Source organism: Triticum urartu, chromosome 2A (genome assembly GCF_056163025.1).
Source record: "Triticum urartu cultivar PI428250 chromosome 2A, HENAU_Tu73, whole genome shotgun sequence".
NCBI lineage: Eukaryota > Viridiplantae > Streptophyta > Magnoliopsida > Poales > Poaceae > Triticum > Triticum urartu.
The window spans coordinates 668712270-668735473 of NC_141874.1; the positions used below are offsets into that span (position 1 = coordinate 668712270).

The 23204-nt window shown below is 49.7% G+C and overlaps 4 protein-coding genes across 4 annotated transcripts; 1 reads left to right on the forward strand and 3 right to left on the reverse strand.

The window, feature by feature from the left end:
• Window positions 1-1814: 1814 nt before the first annotated feature.
• LOC147986572 (uncharacterized) lies at window positions 1815-3090 on the forward strand. The gene is made up of 3 exons (XM_087542065.1): window positions 1815-2428; window positions 2518-2601; window positions 2701-3090. Exons 1-3 carry the CDS (start codon window positions 1934-1936, stop codon window positions 3088-3090), a joined length of 969 nt encoding a protein of 322 aa, XP_087398191.1. The 5' UTR covers window positions 1815-1933.
• Window positions 3091-4075: 985 nt separating this feature from the next.
• Window positions 4076-5314, reverse strand: LOC147986573 (uncharacterized). The gene has a single exon (XM_087540090.1). The coding sequence runs from the start codon at window positions 5151-5153 to the stop codon at window positions 4185-4187; it is 969 nt and encodes a 322-aa protein (XP_087396216.1). The 5' UTR covers window positions 5154-5314; the 3' UTR covers window positions 4076-4184.
• A 343-nt stretch (window positions 5315-5657) lies between these two features.
• LOC125539599 (cell division cycle 20.2, cofactor of APC complex) lies at window positions 5658-8407 on the reverse strand. Its single transcript, XM_048703091.2, has 5 exons — window positions 7717-8407; window positions 7323-7601; window positions 6949-7218; window positions 6263-6853; window positions 5658-6163 (listed from the first exon to the last, which is right to left on the reverse strand). The coding sequence occupies exons 1-5, from the start codon at window positions 7900-7902 to the stop codon at window positions 6020-6022; spliced, it is 1470 nt and encodes a 489-aa protein (XP_048559048.1). The 5' UTR covers window positions 7903-8407; the 3' UTR covers window positions 5658-6019.
• A 724-nt stretch (window positions 8408-9131) lies between these two features.
• LOC125533985 (uncharacterized) lies at window positions 9132-12306 on the reverse strand. The gene is made up of 10 exons (XM_048697301.2): window positions 11996-12306; window positions 11595-11660; window positions 11254-11434; window positions 10946-11142; window positions 10743-10793; window positions 10556-10647; window positions 10387-10454; window positions 10041-10120; window positions 9827-9931; window positions 9132-9599 (listed from the first exon to the last, which is right to left on the reverse strand). The coding sequence occupies exons 1-10, from the start codon at window positions 12233-12235 to the stop codon at window positions 9462-9464; spliced, it is 1218 nt and encodes a 405-aa protein (XP_048553258.1). The 5' UTR covers window positions 12236-12306; the 3' UTR covers window positions 9132-9461.
• Between the last annotated feature and the right edge of the window lie 10898 nt (window positions 12307-23204).

Sequence of the window (23204 nt, forward strand, 5' to 3'; positions counted from 1 at the left end):
CTTGACATCGTGGTTCATCCGATGAGATCATCGTGGAACATGTGGGAGCCATCATGGGTATCCAGATCCCGCTGTTGGTTATTGACCGGAGAACGTCTCGATCATGTCTGCATGTCTCCCGAACCCGTAGGGTCTACACACTTAAGGTTCGGTGACGCTAGGGTTATGGAGATATTAGTATGCGGTAACCCGAATGTTGTTCGGAGTCCCGAATGAGATCCCGGACGTCACGAGGAGTTCCGGAATGGTCCGGAGGTAAAGAATTATATATAGGAAGTGCTGTTTCGGCCATCGGGACAAGTTTCGGGGTCATCGGTATTGTACCGGGACCACCGGAAGGGTCCCGGGGGTCCACCGGGTGGGGCCACCTACCCCGGGGGGCCACATGGGCTGTAGGGGTTGTGCCTTGGCCTATATGGGCCAAGGGCACCAGCCCCAAGAGGCCCATGCGCCAAGAGATGGGAAAAAGGGGAGAGTCCTAAAAGGGGAAGGCACCTCCGAGGTGCCTTGGGGAGGATGGACTCCTCCCCACCCTTGGCCGCACCCTTCCTTGGAGGAAGGGGCAAGGGCTGCGCCTCCCCCTCTCCCTTGGCCCTATATATAGTGGGGGAAAAGGTGGAGCAAACCAATCTAAGGCCTGGCGCCTCCCTCTCCCTCCCGTGACACATCTTCCTCCTCCCGCAGCGCTTAGCGAAGCCCTGTTGGAATCCCGCTACTTCCACCACGCCGTCGTGCTGCTGGATCTCCATCAACCTCTCCCTTCTCCTTGCTGGATCAAGGCATGGGAGACGTCATCGGGCTGTACGTGTGTTGAACGCGGAGGTGCCGTGCGTTCGGCACTTGACCATCGGTGATTTGAATCACGACGAGTACGACTCCATCAACCCCGTTCACTTGAACGCTTCCGCTTAGCGATCTACAAGGGTATGTAGATGCACTCTCCTTCCCCTCATTGCTAGTCTCTCCATAGATAGATCTTGGTGACACGTAGGAAAATTTTGAATTTATGCTACGTTCCCCAACACCCCCACCAAGGCCCAAGGCTCAGGAAAGAGGGGAAGGGGGCAAACCCTAGGGCAGATGGGCCCTAAGGCCCACCCTGGTGCGCCTCCCTCTCCCCCTCCACCTGGCCGCACCCTAGATGGGTTTTTGGGGGCTGCCGCCACCCCTAGGGAGGGAACCCTAGATGGGGGCGCAGCCCCTCCCCTTCCCCTATATATACTTGAGGTTATGAGGGTTGCAAGATATATGATTTGATCTCTCCCTGGCGCAGCCCTACCTCTCTCCTCCTCGTCTCTTGCGGTGCTTGGCGAAGCCCTGCTGGAGTACCACGCTCCTCCACCACCACCACGCCGTTGTGCTGCTGCTGGATGGAGTCTTCCTCAACCTCTCCCTCTCTCCTTGCTGGATCAAGGCATGGGAGACGTCACCGGGCTGTACGTGTGTTGAACACGGAGGTGCCGTCCGTTTGGCACTAGGATCATCGGTGATTTGGATCACAACGAGTACGACTCCATCAACCCCGTTCTCTTGAACGCTTCCGCTTAGCGATCTACAAGGGTATGTAGATGCACTCTCCTTCCCCTCGTTGCTGGTTTCTCCATAGATAGATCTTGGTGACACGTAGGAAAAATTTGAATTTCTGCTACGTTCCCCATCAGATTTCCTAAAGTGTGATGTGCTGCTCAATAACAATTGTGAGGTGTTCAACAGGTACATCCTGGAGGCTAGGGAGATGCCAATTATAAGCATGTGTCAGAGGATCAAGGGCCAAAACATGGGAAGGAATTATGGAAAACAACAAGAGGTCTTGAAGTGGCATGGTACTATTTGTCCAAAGATAAGAAAGAAATTGGATAAGAATATTGAATTTGCAAGAACTTGTCATGCTGCACCAGCTGGAAAAGGGTTGTTTGTAGTCAATGATAGAGGTATGGACTTCAGTGTGGACACAAGAATGGAGAAGTGTAGCTGCAAAAGATGGGATTTGTCAGGTATCCCATGTTCTCATGGAGTCTCTGCTCTTAGATATGACAAAATACCACCAGAATCAAGGGTGAACTCTTGTTACTCTATTGAGACTTATTGCAAGGTATATGAGCACATTATCATGCCATGCAATGATGTGAGTGAGTGGGCTAATATGAATGGCAGAAAAATCATACCACCACCACTTCAGAAAAAGAAAGGAAGACGGGCAAGGAATAGGAGACAACAACCAGAAGAGAAGCAGGGAAAGAGAGGTGTGAAGATCAATAAGGCAGGTGCAGTCATCCATTGTGGATATTGTGGAGGTGCTGGTCATAACATAAATGGTTGCTTGGACTGGAAGTTAGGGTTGAAGCCTAAGAAAAAAACAAGAAGCCATAGAGTTCGAGCTGAGCCAGATGTGTCATCTTCAGATGAAGAAACAATAGGCCTTACTCAGGTAAATCTTGAGATCAAGAAACAATAAATCTGTTACTCATAGAACATCATTTAATGCACCAATAATCTTTCTGCATTATTACTTTCCAGGAAATTAATCTTCAGACAGCTGGTGTTCTTAACCATGAACAACCTTTGTATCATTCAGAGATGCTAGCTACTTTAACACAGGAAGTAAGTTTAAAAACTGCTTGCACGTACTCTTTTTGCGCAAACTCTGTTTACACACAACATGTATTGATTCTGAGTTAAAACAATTGTTAACTAATGCAGAGGGAATCAAGGCAGAGAGAGGAAGTTGTGCATGGCCCACTACCTAAGAATGCTTTCATACAGCAGCAAGCCCTCTCACAACCTCCAATTCAACCTACTACAGCAACAAAAACTGGTGATGTGCACAGGAAGAGAGAGGTTGTTGCACTTGCCAGACTTAGAGCAGCAGCCGAGAGAAGAGAGATAGCAGATCAGGCCAAGTTTGATGCAGCCATTGCGAAGTTAAAAGAAGAAGAGGACAAAATCAAGTTGTCTGCTCAGAAGAAGAAAGATGACCTACTAGCAAAGAAACATGTTGCAGAGGAGAAAAAGAAGGCTGCACTTGAAGAAAAAAGAATTGCTGCAGAAGAGAGGAGGAAAGCTAGTGAGGAAAAGAAAAAAAGGCCCTAGAGGATAAACTGGCCATGGCAGACAAAAGGAGAGAAGCTATGGAGAAAAGGAAAAAAGAAGCAGAAGAGGCAAAAAGAATTGAGGCGGAAGAAAGACAAAGAATTGTTGAAGAGAAAAAAAGAGTTTGCAAGACTAAATTTGATGCAGAAGAGGCATTGTTTCTTATAAATCAAGAAGATGAGATTGATAGGCAGCAATCATTTCTGCAAACACAGGAGATAGCAAGGCAAAGAGCTTGGGAGCAGCAGACTGTCCAGCAGGAAGCTACAAGAGTGCAGGCAGCTTTGCAGGATGCAGATAAGAGGAAGGCACAACAAGATAGAGAAGCAATGGTGGAGGAGCAGAGGATGAATGCATGTCAGTCCAAAACTACAACAATGAAGAGAACTGGAGCAAACTCTAGTCAAAACAGGAGAACATTTAAAAAACCAAGAAAAGTTAGCATGTTTGATGAACTTAGGGGCGGTTGAAAATTAACGAAAAGTGGAGGTTTCATTTTGTGTTCTGTTTGTGATCAGATGTAGAACGTGTTAATGAACATGTTCTGCTCGTGATCATGCTCCAGATCCTGTTGGATAGCTTTTGTAATATGCTTTCTTTTGTAGTATGTAAACTGGCAGTAAGACTTGTTATATGCTCCAGAATATAATGGATAGCTTTTGTAATATGCAAACTGGATGTCAGACTTCTTATATGATTACTTCTGTAGTATGTAAACTGGTTGTTGTTATATGCTCTCTTCTGTAATATGTAAACTGGGTGCTGTTATTTGGAGATATGACAAATGAGGTGCTTGGAAGGATTAATGCCATAACTGTATGTATAGATACAAATAAGGATTGCATATTTAGGAGCGGCATTTTCATAATGATAGAAGTGACAGTGAGCTCCATTTTCATAATGATCAAAAACTTCCAACATAGCATGAGATCCATACATAGATAGTCTGTCAAGCACTGAATATTACATACCAAATTCACAAAAGAGGCACCCACATAATATATAACTCAGTGACATACATAATACTACAGCAGTTCACAAACTACATAGATTGAATACTACAGATACTCCAACTAGTTAGATAGATAGATAGCTCAATCCTCATTGCCATCGACTTTGCCAAGCACAGTGCTGAATTTGTGCGTCCGTGTCAGGTCTTCCCCTTCGTTCGGAAGCCATGCATCCGGCAGGTCTTCGGCGAGTAGAGGACCACGATCAGTCACCTCCTTGATGTGACAGATGACACGATACACCAGCGTCTTCTTCTTCCTCGGCGACGACGGCCCGTAAGACGACACCATTTCCATCGCCACAAACTCTTCAACTGATTGCGGAGGAGGATCTGTACAGAGCGCAAGCTTAGGCTCGACAATCTCCACGTCCAGCATCTTGCCCACTTTCGACGGGTCACGAAGCCATGCGATTACCTCAAGCTCGCGCCTGTTCTTTGGTCGTATGATCTCTATCAGGTCGCCGCCTAAATCCTTTAGAACACTTTTCACTGACTGCATTGACCAAGCCTGATCTGGGAGCCCTTCCAAACTGAGCTTCGTTTTGTACTCCAGAGCATCCGGGGTGGCGCGAATCTCTCTTACCCAGTGCTGAAACTGGATCCACCGGCGGCAACACTTGAACTTCATCGACGATTGCAGCACCATCGTGCACTTTTCCTCCGTTGAGAACAACAGCCATAGGTCATGCGGGGGGCAAGCGACCTCAATGCTCACCTCCGACTGCAGCACACCGCAACGGGCCTCGATGGCCGCCAGCAGATCAGCCGGCGTCACTGCCTCCTCGCCGTCTCCTACCACCGTGGCCAGCAGAACCAAATTGCCATACCGACCCTCAAACGCATCTATAGATGGCGTCCGGGCCAGCATGACACGGCTCCTCTCCGGACGGAGACACGGCTCGCCCCGACGCCATACCTCCTGTGGATAAGCCCTCTCCAGCAAGCTGCGCCCGGATCCATCACCGGCGACGACCGCCGCCGTCGCGCTGCTGCCGTCTTCGCTCTCAACGTCGACATAAATGGTGGTGGAGGTCACGCTAGCCCCGCCCATCGCCGCAGGAGAAGCTAGGGATTGCAGGTGGATAGTTTGGGAGATTGGGGATTTTTTCACCGACGAAGCGGCTCGGCGTCTTATCCACTCCAAGCGTACTGACGGGTGGGCTCCGCGCTGACTGGTGGGCTCCCTTTTGACGAGCAGGCCAGGCGCTGACGTGTCATACGGGCGTATCCTGTGTACGCACGCGACGTGTAGACGCAGGACTGGCCGTCCAACATCCAGGACCATATTGGGGACGTATTTCCCCGTATCAGGACCGTAGTGGATCAGTTCTCAACTTCCGGGACCGAGTTGGACATCGCCGGCAACTTCCAGGATGATACGTGCAATTATCTCTAAAATAGTGGTGTGGTGGCTTCAGGTTGCATAAAGAAGGCAACCAAAAGAGAAGCACCTCCAGACCAGCCTCACGTCAACAGCAAAAACAGTCGACAGGAAACACCAAAAGCAACAAAGAATAGTTTTGAGGCAACAATACAGATACTCTCAAGCGACACACGATTTTGAGACCATGCATTGTTCATAAGAAAAATATATACTCTCTTCGATCCAAATTAATTGTTGCAGCTTTAGTACAACTTTAGTACAAAAGTTGTACTAGAGAGTTGCGACAATTAGTATGGGTCGGAGGGAGTACTATATATCACTGACATATGTAAGTATAATACATCAAACTGGTCTTGATGTTCATCTGGATCAATGTAGAACAACAACTAGAGTTACCAGCATACTGAAGTACCCACAGATACTTCAATACACACAAAGAATTTCTAAGTACAATCAGCTCATGATGCAGTTACTCTTTGCGCCTAGCCTGCTACTTCTTGTCAGAGTTACAGCAGTTGCTGGGACCTGCTCCCTTAGCGTAGGTGATTGTAGCTGTTGAACATTCTGCTCTGTGAAGTCTTCTCTTTCACCGCAGACTTCGGAGCCTCGGAAAACACGTTCCAGAAGCGCAGGGTCTCGTCTGCTGCAGCAGATGCCACCGTGCAACCATCAGGGCTCTGCAAAGGTTCAACAAAAGACAACCATAAGCCATCTGTGGTGCACACAGTATGTGTTTCAAATTTAGCTACAAAGCATAGGGAGCGAGCAAAGGTTACCTGAGCCATGAAGAGGACACGGGAAGTATGGCCATTGAGCTCGGCCATCTTGGCCATCGACGGGTACTTCCACAACGTTAGCTGGTTCTGAGTGAATCCATGCGAGCTCAGCAGCTCTCTGTCATTCTTGTTCCATAGCAGTGCGCAGACTTGTGACCCGGTGTCGACTGAGTTGAGGCATGCGCCAGTGTGTGTGTTCCAGAACTTGATGCATCGGTCATTTGCGCCGCCACCCGACGCCAGCAGGTTGCTCTGGAATGGGCACCATGCGAGCGCCTTCACCGCAGCCGAGTGGTCTTCCATCCTGTGCAGCCATTGGGTGCGGCCTGCAGATTGTGCAGAGGATGCCATGGACACATCCCATATGTGGAGGAGGTTGTCGTTTCCACCGCTGGCTAGCTGCCGCCCTGATCCAGACCACTTGAGTCCACACACCTCCTGCGAGTGCCCGCGGTATGTCTGCACAGCATGGTCCCTAATCCTCACATCATTGTTCACGATCTTGCCGTCCATACCACCAGCGGTCAGGATGCTCTTGTTCCATGCCAGTGATCCGACTCTCGACTCATGCACACCTTGCAGTGTCCTCAGCTGCAGAATGAATCATGATCAGCAACTAAAAAGCACAAATAATAATGCTGCTAACAGAGAATTATAACAGGAGAGAGAGGCCAAGAAGTACCAACCAGTCGGTTTGAGCTGGAATCCCAGATCTGGACAGCAGAGGAGTTGAGGCCAATAGCAATGTTCTGGCCATCAGGAGCCCAGCTAACACTAGTGACAGGGCCATCATCCTCATCAACGGTAACAAGCTCGGACGTAGACCCACTTGCGGCGTCCCAGAGGTACACCGTGTTGCCCAGTGCAATGGACAGCACATTGGCGCTTCCCCAGTCCAGCAGGTTGAGGTAGTAATCGTCAACGAGGTCTGGCGCATCCAGAGTCCTATCTGCGGACTGCATCAGGTTTCCAATGCACATCAAGTCAGTAATCATCATCACAATCACCACTACAACTGCAACACCAATGAGAGCAGTACCACAAACTAAGCGTGCCGTACCTGAGGGATGTATCGACGCTTCTTCGCCGGTCTGGCCTGGACGGAGGCCACGTCGGCACGGAGCTCCGTGAGGATGCTGTTGTCAGGCTCCGGCGGCTTGTTGCGGAAGGCGAGGATCCTGGTGCGGTTGTTGAGCAGCTTCTCGGCCAGCAGCTTCCGGTACGCCTCCTTGGCCGGCGACGGCGTCGCCCCGTTCTTCCTGTCCTTCCTCGGCTCCGTCAGCAGGTAGTGCGCCATGTCCATGTCCATCGCCGACCTGTCGGGGATGAACCTGTCGCCCTGCCAGACAAACAAACAGGCAGATTCACACCCGTTCAGTCATTCCGTCGAACAAGTGGCGCGCACGCACAGGACAACAGGCGAAAGGGGGAAACGGGATCGATCGGGGACTCACATAGCACTTGACGGCAGGGTTGCGGGGCGTGGAGCAGAGGGACGGCATGTAGGGCCTGGGCCTGGAGCCGGGCTCCTGGAGCGGCGGCATGGAGGGCATCGAGATCGAGCCGGCCTCCCGGAGCGGCGGCCGCGCGCCCCGCCTGCCGCTCTTCTCCGGCGACATCATGTCGGAACCTGCGTCCATGGATCAGAACAAACAAGAAACGGCGGTAGTACTGATGCGAGCAAGATTAGTAGGGCGCACAGAGCAGTGCAATTCGAGCCGGGGATCAGCACGGAAGTAGCCCTAAATCGAGCAACGGATTCGCAGGCAGACGAGCATATATAGAAATAAACCAAATCAAACTCGGTGAAGGCCCCTCACGCGGAGAGGAATTTTTCTACCAAAAGAAGGAACACGGCGAGATTAGCAGCGCGCGGACGAGGACCAAGAAACGAGATCGCAATCAGTAACCAAGAAAAGAAACGAGCTTTGAGCGCGAGGAGGAGGAGGAGGGTCCTGCGGAGCTCCGAGCGCGGTCGAGGCGGCGGGCGTTTCCCCCCGGGCGAGCGAGCGCGCGCGCGGCGGATTCGCTGGCTCGCGGGGACGGGGGAGGGCGGCGGGTTGATCTGGCGGTGCGGCGGAGTTGGTTCTGTGCGGGGCGGGGCGGGGGAGTTCTTGGAGGATCCGTGGGGTGGAAATAGTGGTATGGGGGGAGGCAAAGATGGAAGGGTGTAAATGATATAGCCGTTGGGGGAACTGGCACGGGCAGCCGCGTAGCGTAGGGGCGCACCGCAAATCAGCGGACGCCACGTGTGCCGTATTACTCGTTCTCCCGTGTGGGATTCCATACGAGCAATTGTCTCGCGGAATTCGGTTGTTTGCTTCGAATTCGAAATCGATTTTCCTTTCTCAAATCTCGTGACAGAATTTTATTATTTTCTTGCAAATTTCATGCAAAATCTCGGTTTTCGATTTGTGGTGTGTTCGTTAGGCGGATAGAAACGCGTGACTACTTCTGGCGGAGAGGTGTACAAGTCTGTCACACGGCAAAGTTCATGTGAAGTTCTTTTTTTTTCAGAAATCTTATTTGGCTGACGTTCGTTGGGAGAGCATGGCATTTCAAATGTTTTTGCTAGCGGTTTTAGTTGTACCGGAGGTGGCTGTTTTCTCGGAGCGACGTGGGATTTTTGGGGAGGAGGACTATGTCGCTCTGAAGGAACCGTCACCACATACACACCTAAAACTGCTGTGAAAACGTTTGCAAATGTCACCCCCTCACAGCGAACGCCGGCCAGATAAGAGGGTCCTTTCTTTTTTGGCAAAATATCCGGTATTTTGGAGGTAAATAGAGCCGGTCACACGGCCAAATTCCAATAGAATGGCATCCAAGACATGGCAAAGGCATGTACGTATTCAGAGTTTCAGACGGCTGAGCTGACACATGAAATTCTCTCTCTAGTTTCATCACAGGAAACTCACCATGGTTTGTTTTTTAACCTATATAAATCGCAAGAAAAGTACAACGGCATACAGTTATGGTTCTCATCAAGACATGGATACCACACAATTCGACTCTCTACTTCTAGCCTAGTCTAGTACAAGATACACTACTCGGTTTCTCAGAGAACTCTGAGGCAAACATCAACACCAAAAAGAAAACATAGGGCCTTGCACTCGCCCTTTTCGCCCGATTTACTTCTGTAGTCGTTCTCAACCTCAACCACGATCCCAATGAGATAAACACATGATCAGAGGGTTCATCACAACAGGCAACCTTTGAAGGCCTTCCTTAGCGCCGCTTCGTCCAGATTCCTGCCGATAAACACGAGCTTGCTGATCCTCTTCTCATCATCCTCCCACGGCTTCGCTGGGCAACCTTCCAACATAGAGTGCACGCCCTGCAATTTTGACTAGGAGTTAGCAGCAGGATGACATATATTAGAACGGGCGAAACTGCAGAGGCACCGGAACAAAAGCTTTTATGCGGCAACAAAAGGATGATCAAAAGCTTAGAACAACACGTAGCTCTGATCACACGGATCGACTTCGTTCAAGCAAAGGGATAGCATAGCAGAAGATGATAATAAACTGGTTTCTTTGCAGAGGAAAGGTTTGGCCGGCTAACCTGAAACACGAAGCGTCCAGTTGACTCGTTGACGGATATAACACCCTTTAATCTGTACAGGTCTTCGCCTTTCTCATCAACCAGTCTCTCCAGCCAATCGTTAACCTTGAAAAGACATTGCACGTCAGTGATAAACTAGTTCATTTGCTGAGGAAGAGTTTGGTGGTAAAAGGAAGAACCACATTTCAAGCAAATCTTAACTACATTTGTTTACCTCATCCAGATCAAGTAGTCCCTCCGAAACAATACTTACACTAGTAACAGCTGCATCATGGACATGGTCATGATGGTGTCCTACAAGTCAGCAGAGTAAACTGAATGTACTGAGAAAAGGAGAGAGTTGAATAAAAATGAATGCACACAGAAAATATCGAGTAAGTTGCAAGTCTGGGTATCATCTCAATTATTGAGAATTTATCTGTCTCCTTCAGAAATTTTGATAAAAGGTAGAAAGCCAAATGGAAGCCACAAAATGTTGTCATGATCCCTAGATATAAAAGTAAGCATGTCTCTAATATGGTGGGACTAAGAACACATGGATACCGGAGCCTGAACATTACCATGCTCATGTCCCAAGTGGCAATGAGCTGTCTCTTTGTTTTCATTCAATTGGACTGCAGCCTCAATCCTGCAGATATATTATCTCAATTAGAGAAACAAAATATGGCATCTGACTCCCAGGATTACAGCCCAACATTCTTTAACAGATAAGAAAATAAAGATACTAACCTATCAAGGTCATAACCCCCAATTCCTAGCACAAAATCCATGTCGACATCACCAAACTTTGCATTTCTCATTTGTGCCATCCCATTTATGAGCTGCAACGAGAAACTTTTCAGTTTGGGCAAAAAATAATAAGTTTGCACTTGATTAAAAAAAACTCTGTTTTCTGAAGGCATTTTACCAACCCTACCTTGATCTTGTTGGTTAAAACCTCCAGTTCTGCATCATCAACCAAATCAGTCTGCATTCATAGCAATTATGCAGCATTAGAAAAGCAAGAAGCACTTTTATGATGTATTCTTGAAGAAGAAAATGCAAAAAAAAGACGTGCTTAAATAACACTTTTTGTTTGCATCAGATCCTTTTACATAGTTCTATCGACTGACTAAATACCTTGTTCAGTATAATCCGGTCTGCGTAAGCAACTTGTTCTACTGCCTCATTCACAACCCACCTTGCTTTCACTTCATTCAAGTGTTTCATCGCATGCTTACAATCAACCAAAGTAACCACACCATCAAGTTTCACATATTTCGAGACCAATTCATCAGAACAAAATGTCTCAATAACAGGACCAGGCTTTGCAAGACCTAGACAGTGACATTAGTTCTGTCAGACACAAGAACTTCGACACATCTTTAGACTAAAAAATGATAACCATATATTGGTAGTCTGGTAGATTTTGAGCCAATGAGATTTACCCGTTGTCTCAATGACGATATGATCAAACTTGTCGCCCTTTTGCTTCACCAACTTGAGAAGCATCTTTACAAGATCCCCTCGGACAGTGCAGCACAAGCAGCCATTATTCACCATCACAATGTCTTCAGCGACGGATGAATGGTTAGCTACAAGTGAGCTATCGATATCCACCTCACCAAACTGCACAGTAAAGGACAATACGGCTTATTCTAGCACAACCGAGTCTTGGCATGTTAAATGGGGCTAATTTGGTGCAGTATTGATCCATTACAAAACATTATGTTAAACAATGTTAACTGGGCATAATAGAGTGCTACAAGAAACAAGGATCTTCAGTTACCTCATTCTCAATGACAGCAATCCTCTTCCCATGCTGTGATGTTAGAATGTGATTCAGGAGGGTTGTCTGCCAAAGAGAGATTGGAAACAATTAGCCAACCTTAATAAACAAGCATCAGTCCTATACAGATTATTATAGCACCATGGCACTACGGCAGTGAGCACATTCATGGGTTTAAATCCACGCCGGCTGTACTGTTTTAGTGATACAGCGTCAGTTTCTCAGATCTGAATAAATATTAACATCGGCTGCGCCACGAGTGGACATCCGGATCTTACATTGGTCGAGCAGAAAAGAATATGCAGTGAGTTCAGAGTTCAGACTAGTCGGGCTTCTATAGCCTACCGCTCCAACTAGTAAGACTGACTTTACAAGGGGAAAGGTGAGTAAGCGAGGCGGACCTTGCCGGAGCCGAGGAAGCCGGTGATGACGGTAGCGGGGACGCGGTTGTCCAGCGCCTGCGCGTCGAAGGCAGCGTCGGAGAGGTGCCGCGGGAAGACGGCGGGCGGCGGCCGCGGGAGGAGGCTTCTGAAGCACCTGGAGAAGGAATGGAGAGGGCGCTGGAGAAGAGAGGAGGAGGAGGCCGCGGCCCTGGTCGCCCTGGGGAGCAGCAGCCGTGCAGCCGCAGCCGCAGCCGCCATACCTGAGCTCCCGGGTGAACTTGGCGGCCGCCGTGGGCTTTTCTGGGGTTTCGACGTTTCGTCGAGACGTCGACTAGAGCAGGGCTATAGGCATCTTTGCCACACTTTTTAAACCTCTTGTATTTTTCATAAAAAACTGTTCTTTTAAAGTAAATAGCCACTCTCTGGATTTTTTTTTCTAGCACTCTGACTCCTTATTTATTTATTTACTTATTTATTTTACAGATCACCCAAAAAGCATCTCATTTAATTTGTACTCCCTCCGTCTCATAATATAAGAGCGTTTTTTACTCTTCCCTCCGTTCCATAATATAAGAGTGTTTTGGGACAGAAGGAGTAAGTTTGAAGAAAATCGAATCGTGGTGTATATGTTATGAACACATCTTGAGTGTGGCACCAAGCCAACCTCCTCATGTGCCCTTCGATTTCTCCCGCCGCCACCAACTTGCCAAGCTTCTGCCACCACCTCTCAAACACCTCTGATGGACTAAGCTCGATCGCTACCCTGCCAACATTGCAATCCATCTCCATGCCGTTTCCGGCACCTTTGTGAGTCCTAGTGGCACAACCAACCACGACCATGAGCCTTAGCTGAGAGCCTTGATGGCGAGACCCTTGTTTTGTATTGAGTTGTTACATTTTACTTGTTTCTTTTTTTTTGCGGGTGACATTTTACTCGTTTCAGAGTTGTTGTATATATATGGTGCACATCTGCTGTAGAGTTGTGTTGTGTTATCTATTGTTCTGACCTACATGGCATGCATGCTGCGTTATGGATATAACGTGCACAATATGTGGATGAGTTTGGAATCTTTAATATGCATTTGTTAGTTTTTTTTTTGCATGGTACCATGGTATGCATTCTTTAGTCGAATGTCTAGATTTGCATATCGTCGATCCAGGGTCCCGACAACTTTCATAATATATTTTTTACCAAGTAGGTATGTTTCTAAACCGTACGCTTTCATATTGTAGGTAGTGATTACCTAGGGTCCCTCCCAGGATTCGGCGGATGGCCCGAGGTGAGAATCCGACACAATTCTAGTGGCTCTCAGCAGGAAAAAGGACCAGACTAGAGGTCATAACTTTGGCGTCGGGGCAATGCTAACCGGAACAACCACTATCTCAAGCTAACGAAAGAGGAAGCACACCAGCAAAGGAAAAATCGGATAGAGTCAATGCCTTAGTCCAAGCCAAATTTGACGCACTATACCCTATAATGCTTGAGAAGATTAAACTTGGCATTCTAGGAGTGACACAATCGACAAATAATAGTACCCAGTTGGTGTCACAGACGACGATCATATCCTAAAAAGAGCAGCAACTCCTTAGTCTCTAATTTCAAGTGGATGACCTCAAAATAATCTAGAAAGAGCAGCAACTCCTTAGTCTTTAATTTCAAATGGAGGACCTCAAAATAATTAAGCGTTGATGGGTCAACAAATTGCATTTTTAGGTATCTAGCTAACGCACTTCTACATGCTTCGTAGGAACAGATTTCTTGCACTCTCCTCACCCTAGTAGGCAGCGAGAAGAAGGCGATTGCAAGGGACCGACTCCTTTCAGGGCGGATCATGCACATCTGCGAGTTAGTAACAGGCATGGTGAAGGCCACTTTGGTTAGAGTTCTCCCAGGCCACGGGTACCTGATTTTTGTCTCAAACACCGTTCAAGAGGACGAGGAACTGTGGGCTAGCTAGAAGATTGCATGACGTGTTTCCTCAAGTGGATGGCGAAGGATGTTCCGCTTGGGGACCATGGCTCGCCAAAATGGAACACCGCCTTAACATGCCGGCCTAGTAGGACCACTAGTACGATCTCCTTTGGTTCTTTGTCGACCCGTATCTGATCAGGATGTGTCGGATGAGGGCGTGGAGCATGACATGCATGAAGATATCTAGAGTCTTTATGATGATGAAGAAGCTCTCATTTTTGCTGACAACTCGCTAGTTGAGGATATGCCGCCAATCTAGTCCAAGACGCAACCATGCAAGAAACCAAAGTTTACTCCAAATACACTCCTTGATATGACAAAATCCATGATGTCTTGTCCAGCCTATTGCATGGAACCGATTAAAAATAGGAGATGGCAGACGAACGTGGAAGTGAAGAGCAAGAAAAGTTTACCATCACCCGTTCAAATGATAAAGCATTGTGTTAGAAGGATTCGACAAAGAAGTCCTTATATAAAGAATGTGTTGAACAACCACTTCCTGTTATATCCGGAGTGAACTAATGGTACTGTGGGATGTGTACAAAACCCACCGGGCTGTGATGAAGATTCTGCATGACAACATCAAACAATTGGAGTAGTCAATCGTAAGTTTGGAGGCATTGTCAATCCAACACATTACACTATGAAGGTGCCAAAGGGCTATGGTTATTATGAAGAGTTCCTCGTGAACAAAGTAAATTTGGATTTCTTCTATTTTTTCAACTTCTGTTTACTCGATTTTTGCCTGATCATACTATGGATACTTTATCAAGCCAGAGAGGCCAAACGCATGAAGATTAGGAATGTCGCAATAGCTGAAACTTTTTCCATGCACCAGAAAAACCTTCTCAACTATAATGTCCATGAAGGAACACCTTTTTGCGTTCATGCAAACTACAAAGGACAAGGATTACTTACTCGTGCCCTTCCGACCCGAGTAAGTGATTGTCTGCTTTATTTTTTTTGTAGTTTTTCCATTATGCTTTGACGTGTCAAACTTCCAAACTTGGTCATATTTGCAATATGTTCACTTGTTTGCACAAGGATAACTTGGTTCTCTTAGTGCTACAGCCAAAGAGGTCCCATTCTTACTTCAAGGACTCCCCGAAGAGCCTGGACAAAGATTGGACGCTCCTGAAGGATCTTCTGGATGAATGTCTTCTCGACCATAGTAAGACCAAGGGCACACCGTGTGAATGTACCACAGAATAGTCGAAAATGCTTCCAGCACAACGCTCTCTTATTTATATTTTCCTAGAGAGGGGTTCATCTACATCATGCAACACTCTCACTCTAATAAACTCATTACGGATCCTGCCAGTTCTATCAGATCTACATCTAACACTTCTCCTAGCAAGGCACCAAGCTTCCCCCACCTCTCTCGTGAGAGATCGGGCACCATCACTGTCGGTGTCAAAACCGGCGGATCTCGGGTAGGGGGTCCCGAACTGTGCGTCTAGGTCGGATGGTAACAGGAGGCAAGGAACACGATGTTTTACCCAGGTTCGGGCCCTCTTGATGGAGGTAAAACCCTACGTCCTGCTTGATTAGTATTGATGATATGGGTAGTACAAGAGTAGATCTACCATGAGATCAAGGAGGCTAAACCCTAGAAGCTAGCCTATGGTATGATTGTTGTATGATAAATTTGTCCTACGGACTAAAACCCTCCGGTTTATATAGACACCGGAGAGGGTTAGGGTTACACAAAGTCAGTTACAATGGTAGGAGATCTTGAATATCCGCATCGCCAAGCTTGCCTTCCACGCCAAGGAAAGTCCCATCCGGACACGTGACGAAGTCTTCAGTCTTGTGTCTTCATAGTCCTGGAGTCCGGCTGAAGGTATAGTCCGGCTACCCGAACACCCCCTAATCCAGGACTCCCTCAGTAGCCCCTGAACCAGGCTTCAATGACGACGAGTCCGGCGCGTAGATTGTTTTCGGCATTGCAAGGCGGGTTCCTCCTCCAAATTCTTCATAAAAGTTTGTAAACACCAAGAGTAGTGTCCGGCTCTGCAAAATAAGTTTCCACGTATTGCCACAGAGAGAATAATATTAACACAAATCTAATCTGCTGACGTATTCCGCAGCGTGACATCATACTACGGCCAAGCCTTTATTCGAATCGTTTTCACTTTTCCACCTCAGCGTGTTTTGCGAGGCGGTTTCCTTGGCACGTCTTGTCAAAGCAGAGATCGTGTCCCCTTTATTTACGGGATTCTCATCAATACGGACGTGGGTAACCCAACCGCGCCATTTATCACGGTGCTTGGCAGGCAAGCGAGTTTTACTAGGCTGGTGGGGACGCATAGTCGCATCCGCCCATATAAGGGGATAAGGATCCACCTTTTTACCTACGCCTTCTTCCTCCTTTGCCTATCCATCTTCTGCGCACCCGAGCTCCAGCGCCCAAGCTCGCACTTCCTACCTCAACCTTCTCCAACAATGTCCGGAGCGGGAGGCAAGTGGATGGTCTCCTCCGCCACGGAGGGCCATGTCAAAAAGCTAAGGAAGGCCGGATACCTGTCCAAAGACATCGCGCACCGGCTTCCTGAGGAGGGGCAGCTTCTCCCCACCCCAAGGCCCCATGAGAGGGTAGTATTTCTTCCCCACTTCCTCCGCGGACTGGGTTTTCCTCTCCACCCATTTGTCTGCGGGCTCATGTTCTACTATGGCCTAGATTTCCACGATCTGGCCCCGAACTTCATCCTCAATATCTCGGCGTTTATCGTCATGTGCGAGGCTTTCCTATGCATCCGTCCCCATTTCGGCCTCTGGCTCAAGACCTCCAACGTCAAGGCAAAGGTGGTGCGCGGCAACCAGGCGGAGTGCGGAGGTGCCATGGCGGGCAAAATAGCCAACGTCCTATGGCTCGAGGGCTCCTTTGTGGAGACCTTGAAGGGGTGGCAGTCAGGGTGGTTTTACATCACCGAGCCACGCGATCCGAAGTGGATCGCAGCCCCTGAATTCCGATCCGGACCCCCTACGCGGCTCACGTCCTGGAAGGAGACGGGCTTGTCGTGGGGCGACGAAGAAGAGGTGACCGGACTTCAAAAATGCATCCAGTCCCTGGTGAACAAGCAGCTCAAACTTGTCAACGTAGTCCAGGTCATGCTCGTCCGCCGGATCCTTCCGTGTCAAGAACGGGACTTCAATTTGTGGGAGTTCAACCCGGCGCAGCACCGAACTCTGAGCAGGCTCTTCGACACGACGTACGAAGATGTCTGGAGGGGGCTAACCAAAGGCGCCGAGGCTCCCACATCCGCCTCCGAAGACCGCGGATTCAGCTCGCAGCGTCCTGCTGGCGAGGTAAAATATTTTCATCTTTTACAGGATGTTAAGTTTTCTTCATAGTTTGACTCTATGCGGGATCTAAACTCCCTCACCTTTGATAGGATTGGTGGGCGAAGTCTGGACTGATTAACTGTCCGGCTCCCTTGCCCGAAGACCCGGCCCCTGCTCTCCTAGTGAAGCTGCTGGTTCCGGCACCTTATGTGGTGCCGGAGAAGAAGGCCAAGAAGAAGAAGGCCACGGGGACTCGAAAGAGTTCCCGGCATATGGTGGTGTCGGACTCGTCGTCCGACGAGTCCGAGATGCACTCCTCCCATGAAGACGAGGAGGAAGAAGAGACCTCTCCCCCTCCAGCGGGGGAAGGAAAGAAGAGGAAGGCCGCCCCAGTAGGGGAGGCCGAAGGGTCCAAGAAGAGGAAAACCCCTCCGCCGGACTACGCCCCCGACGCCGACGAGGACGAAGAGGAGTGGCCGGACAGGGCCAAGCGTCCGGCGAAATCGTAAGTGTTCGGATACCAGAGTAACTCATGATATTCCTTTTGTTGCGCAGCTTTCCCTAATGTCAAATATAATCATGCAGCCCGCCCAAGGACGGGCTCGATGAGTCGTCGAGCGGCTCCCTGGATTCATCAGACGTGAATTCAGTTCCGCCCGCTGCCTCCCCCTGTGCTGCGGATGACGCCGAAGTGGCGTCGCGACAAGCTCCGGGGCAAGAGGAGGTGGTCCAGGAGGAACCTCGAGGCGACCTCCCGGACTCCAGGAGTAAAGGGGACCAGACCCCCCAGGGCTCCAAGTCCGGCTTTAAGCCGGACACCGCGCCGGAATCATCAACGGTTCCGGACCGCGGCAGGCGAACTCCTGCCAAGAGGAGCAAGCCTATTGAGCCGGTGTCCTCCATCCAATCGGAGGCGCCGGATAATCTGCTGGAGGTGCTTAAGGGAGTCTCCATCGACGAGGAGCACCGTACCATCATGAGTACGGTGGTCCAGAAGGTTCGGTCCGCCAAAAGCGGACTGACTGAAGCTTGTGCTAGCCTTCTAACAGGCTTCGAGGTAAGTAAAAAATATGTAAAAATATTACCGCATAGACAGTAGCCCCTGATGCTCTGTTTGGCGTTCAGAAAGAAAAGCCGAATAGAGGATCTATTAAATATCGCAGGAGTCTAACTAAAAAGGAGTCAATATACGTATGCAGGCTTCGCTGCTGGCCACCACCGCACTGACTGCGGAGGTGGGTGCCCTGAAGCAGGGCCTCGAGCGGACCGAGCAAGAGCTCGGCCTTGCCAAACGGCAGCTCGAGGAGAAAGAAGGTAAGAGATACCTTATAGAAAAAATGCCTATAAGAAGACGCAATTGCAAAAAATGACAGGAGTACACTGCTTATTGTAGGGGCCACAACTGAGGTGGCGACCCTCAAGCAGGCGCTGTCCGAGGCCGAGAAGAAAACGGCCACGGAGCGCACCGAGCGGGAGAAATTTGAGGTGCGGGTCGGCGAGGTGCAGCAAGAGCTTCAGGCTCTCATGAAAAAACATGAGAGTTTGGAGCTCGACTCGAAGACGCGAGCATCCGAGCTTGCTGCGGCCCTTAAAACTGCCCAATCTGCCAAGGCCGAAGCCCAGAAGGCCCTCCAAGAATTAGATGCGGTGAAAAAGATAGCGGCGGGTAAGGCATTCTCTATGCAAAGCAGACATATAAAAGTAAATTACTTGTTACTTACCCGAATCCGGAGCTCTCCAGGGGCATTCGCAGATCTTCCCCGCAGCGTATCCGATGCCGCCGCATTCTACCGAGCCGAGGAAGGCAGCTCGATGGAGAAGGTGTTCTGGTCTCAGTACGCTGAGGCCGGACACCCTGTGCCCTTGAGCGACCAGCTGAAGCAGCTGGTCGAGCTCCACAAGGCGGCCGAACAAGCCCTGAAGGGCTTCATAGTTCGGCTGTGGCTTGGAGAGGCCCTGCCTGGGAGCTACTTCGGACTGGTGCGGCGGCTGGTGGAGGCTTGTCCAAGGTTCGAGGTCATCAAGCGCTCCGTCTGCATCGAAGGTGCCCGTAGGGCCCTCGCCCGTGCAAAGGTGCACTTGGGTAAGCTGTACGGTGAGAAGCTTGTGAGGGATGGGCCGCCGCCCGGGAAGGAGCATCGCAAGCCCGAGAACTATTACAAGGATGTTCTGGCTGGTGCCCGCCTTATGGCGGATGAATGTACCAAGGATGTAATTTTTGAATGAACTCACTCGTGTTGTCCTGTGCGCTGAAAACTTGTTCATATGCGCTAAGCAATGTTTGTTGAATTTAAAATATTACTTTCTGTGCGGCCGTTTATCAAAAAATTGAGAGATGGCCAGTCGTCGGCTTCTGCCCCCATGCCACTAGTGCTGGGGTGTTCGGGATAAACCTGAGCGCTCTTTTTCCCATAATTGGGTCCGTCGAGGGAGGCGCTCAGCACAACGAACAAGGCAATCGGATTATAATGCTTGAACACTCTCACTTAGCCATAGAACTCTATAATTTTAAATTTCGGTGAAGCCCCCAGTATTCGGAAGACCGAGTTCGGGGCGCTATCCACACCTTGGCCGGACAAAGCCGGTTCCTCGCTCGAAGCGGCATAAGTCTTTAAGGACTCGAAAAACCTCTCGAACACCGACCGGTCTCTCGCCTCATCATGACAATCAGTTTTAGCTTTCTCTACTGAGGTGCTAAGCCCAGCTCAACTGGGGCACAATCGCAGTAGTTCTCCTAGTGCTACCTTAGCCGATATAGCGGAACGTAAGGCACCAAAACATAGGAGCCAGGCAAACCCAACTATTGACCCAAATCATGATTCGGAGCCGATGCATATAGTGCTATAAGTTCGGGGTGCCGCATTTGTGAAAGTGTACGTACTTCTCACGCCATATTGATGGGTACTGAAGCCCCTGGCATATTTTTGTCGTACCACAATGTACAGATGCAACATGTTATTAATAAACATATATATAAAAAAGAGGATAATGCAAAAAATAGATAAAAAGCTATGCATTGTTTATAGAAAGGATGCTATGAAAGCGGAACGATACAAATAGTGCGATAAGCAAAAGAAATTGGACTATTTAACATGTCCTGGCCAGGGGCAGGCCGCGGAATTGTATTAAAAAACAGGTATACTGCTCGCAATAGAGACCACCTGGGAGTTCCATAATGCGGCGTGGCTTGTCTGCTTTCCTGGATCTTTCATCGTTTGTGCGGCAGTTGAATTGCCGAACGGGTCATCCGAAGTATGGAGTCCTGAGAGTAAGAGAAAAAAAGGAATCCGGCAGCCCCTGGTGCGGTTTAAGCCGTATTTCGAGCGTGCCGTGATAGTGCCCCTTCCCCTGTGCCCATGGTATTTTAAGAGCGTAGTTATGTACGCGAAGCACTGGTTTCGCTATATCGCGAGGGCTAGGGTTGGGGCCGCATTGCTACGCTAGCTCAGAACGTGTCAGGTGGTCTTGTGGTAGGGTACTCCGGGCGCGCTTGACAGTGCCCGGCTTTTTGAAGGCCGAACTGGAGAACTGCCTAGAGAGGCTGCTTTGTACTTCTGCTGCGAGCGCTGCCGTGTGCTCCTCCGTTCGGAGGGAGCGTTCAATGTTCCCATTGACCGTGATTACTCCTCTAGGGCCTGGCATCTTGAGCTTGAGGTATGCATAGTGCGGTACCGCGTTGAATTTTGCGAATGCGGTTCGCCCGAGCAGTGCGTGATAGCCACTACGGAACGGGACTATGTCGAAGATTAACTCCTCGCTTCGGAAGTTTATCCGGAGATCCGAAGACCACTTCCAGTGTGACTGAGCCTGCACAGTTGGCTTCTACACCTGGTATGACGCCTTTAAAGGTCGTTTTGGTGGGCTTGATCCTCGAGGGATCTATGCCCATTTTTCGCACTATATCCTGGTAAAGTAGGTTCAGCCTGCTGCCGCCGTCCATGAGGACTCTTGTGAGATGAAATCCGTCAATGATTGGGTCTAGAACCAATGCGGCGAAGCCGCCGTGACAGATGCTAGTGGGGTGGTCCCTTCGATCAAAGGTGATCGGGCAGGAGGACCATGGGTTGAACTTTGGGGCGACTGGCTCCATCGCATATACGTCCCATAACGCACGCTTCCGCTCCCTCTTGGGGATGTGCGTTGCGTATATCATGTTCACCGTCCGCACTTGCGGGGGAAATCCCTTCTGTCCACTGTTGTTCGGCGGCCTGGGCTCCTCCTCGTTGTCACTATGCAGCCCCTTGTCTTTGTTTTCGGCTCTTAACTTGCCTGCCTGCTTGAACACCCAACAATCCCTGTTGGTGTGATTGGCTGGCTTTTCGGGGGTGCCATGTATCTGGCACAAGCGGTCGAGTATTCGGTCCAAACTGGACGGGCCCTGAGTATTTATTTTGAATGGCTTTTTCCGTTGACCGGATTTGTAGCCTCGGAATCCGGCATTAACTGTCGTATCCTCGTTGCTGTCGCTGTTAACGCGGCGCTTTTGTTTGTTCCGACGCGACCTGTCACTTTTGTCCTTGGTATTCGAATTACCAGGGTTCTTGGTTAAATTGTTGCTGCGAGCTAGCCAGCTGTCTTCTCCCGCGCAAAAGCGGGTCATGAGTGTCGTGAGGGCTACCATAGATTTCAGCTTTTCTTGTCCCAGGTGCCGGGCAAGCCACTCGTCACGGATATTATGCTTGAAGGCCGCTAAGGCCTCTACGTCTGGACAGTCGACTATCCGATTTTTCTTTGTTAGGAACCATGTCCAGAATTGCCTGGCCGATTCCTCTGGCTGCTGAATTATGTGGCTTAGGTCATCGGCGTCCGGTGGTCGCACATAAGTGCCCTGAAAGTTATCAAGGAATGCGGCTTCCAGGTCCTCCCAAGAACCGATTGAGTCTGCTGGCAAGCTGTTAAGCCAATGCCGGGCCGGTCCCTTAAGTTTGAGTGGGAGGTATTTGATGGCGTGTAGATCATCACCGCGGGCCATGTGGATATGAAGGAGATAATCCTCGATCCATACCGCAGGATCTGTTGTGCCATCATACGATTCGATGTTTACGGGTTTGAAGCCCTCAGGGATTTTATGATCCATTACTTCATCTGTGAAGCATAGTGGGTGTGCGGCGCCTCTGTATTGGGCTATATCACGACGCAGCTCGAAGGAGCTTTGTCTGTTGAGTTCAGCCCGGCCGGATTTATTGCATCCGGAGTGTCGATCACCGTCACGTGCCGTGGGGCGCCTGCGCGATCCGTAGATCGATCTTGTTTGCCTTGCCTTGTCCTCCAGTATGTCGCACAGGTCAGACGCATTTTCCCGTGCCTTAGTATGCTTGACGCGGCGTCGGGGCATGGCTTGAGTGGAGGGCCAAGAGGCCTCTCTGTCGCGGCCACGAGGTGGCCGGTCGGCCATGTCATGCACTGGTGATGTAGGTGCTTCCTCCTCTAGTCGGGGTAGCAGCCTGCGCTTTGGGTAACTCTTGGAGGGGCGTTCGAGTTCATACTCTTCGGCCGCAAGGACTTCAGTCCATCTGTCAGCTAGCAAATCCTGATCAGCTCTAAGCTGTTGCTGCTTTTTCTTGAGGCTGCTTGCCGTGGCCATAAGCCTGCGTTTAAAACGCTCTTGTTCGGCGAGATCCTCTGGCATGACGAACTCGTCGTCGTTGAGGCTTGCCTCGTCTCCGGAGGGAGGCGTATAATTATCGTCCTCAACCTCTTGGTCCGCCGCCCTCTCATGAGGGCTGGCTTCTCTGTCCTCCTGTGCTGAATCTTGCTGGAGGGGGTGTTCTTCGGCGCTATCCGGAGTAGTATTATCTCCCGTGCCGGAATCACCGTTTTTGCTTTGGCGGGATTTAGAGCGGCGCCGCTGACGCCGGCGCTTGGGCTGTTTCTTAGAGGTATCGTCCCCTGCTGTTCCATCGCCATCTCCATCATTTGGAGTGTCCACCATATATATGTCATATGACGAGGTGGCCTTCCAGCGCCCTA

Coding starts and splice junctions, on each gene's coding strand:
- LOC147986572 (XM_087542065.1), top strand. CDS start 1,934: ATGGACTTCAGTGTGGACACAAGAATGGAGAAGTGTAGCTGCAAAAGA. Junction 2,429..2,517: donor AAACAATAGGCCTTACTCAG/GTAAATCTTGAG, acceptor ATTACTTTCCAG/GAAATTAATCTTCAGACAGC. Junction 2,602..2,700: donor TAGCTACTTTAACACAGGAA/GTAAGTTTAAAA, acceptor TAACTAATGCAG/AGGGAATCAAGGCAGAGAGA.
- LOC147986573 (XM_087540090.1), bottom strand. CDS start 5,153: ATGGGCGGGGCTAGCGTGACCTCCACCACCATTTATGTCGACGTTGAG.
- LOC125539599 (XM_048703091.2), bottom strand. CDS start 7,902: ATGGACGCAGGTTCCGACATGATGTCGCCGGAGAAGAGCGGCAGGCGG. Junction 7,219..7,322: donor AGCGTCGATACATCCCTCAG/GTACGGCACGCT, acceptor AACCTGATGCAG/TCCGCAGATAGGACTCTGGA. Junction 6,164..6,262: donor GTGTCCTCTTCATGGCTCAG/GTAACCTTTGCT, acceptor GAACCTTTGCAG/AGCCCTGATGGTTGCACGGT.
- LOC125533985 (XM_048697301.2), bottom strand. CDS start 12,235: ATGGCGGCTGCGGCTGCGGCTGCACGGCTGCTGCTCCCCAGGGCGACC. Junction 11,661..11,995: donor GCTTCCTCGGCTCCGGCAAG/GTCCGCCTCGCT, acceptor TCTCTTTGGCAG/ACAACCCTCCTGAATCACAT. Junction 10,648..10,742: donor TTTTAACCAACAAGATCAAG/GTAGGGTTGGTA, acceptor TTCTCGTTGCAG/CTCATAAATGGGATGGCACA.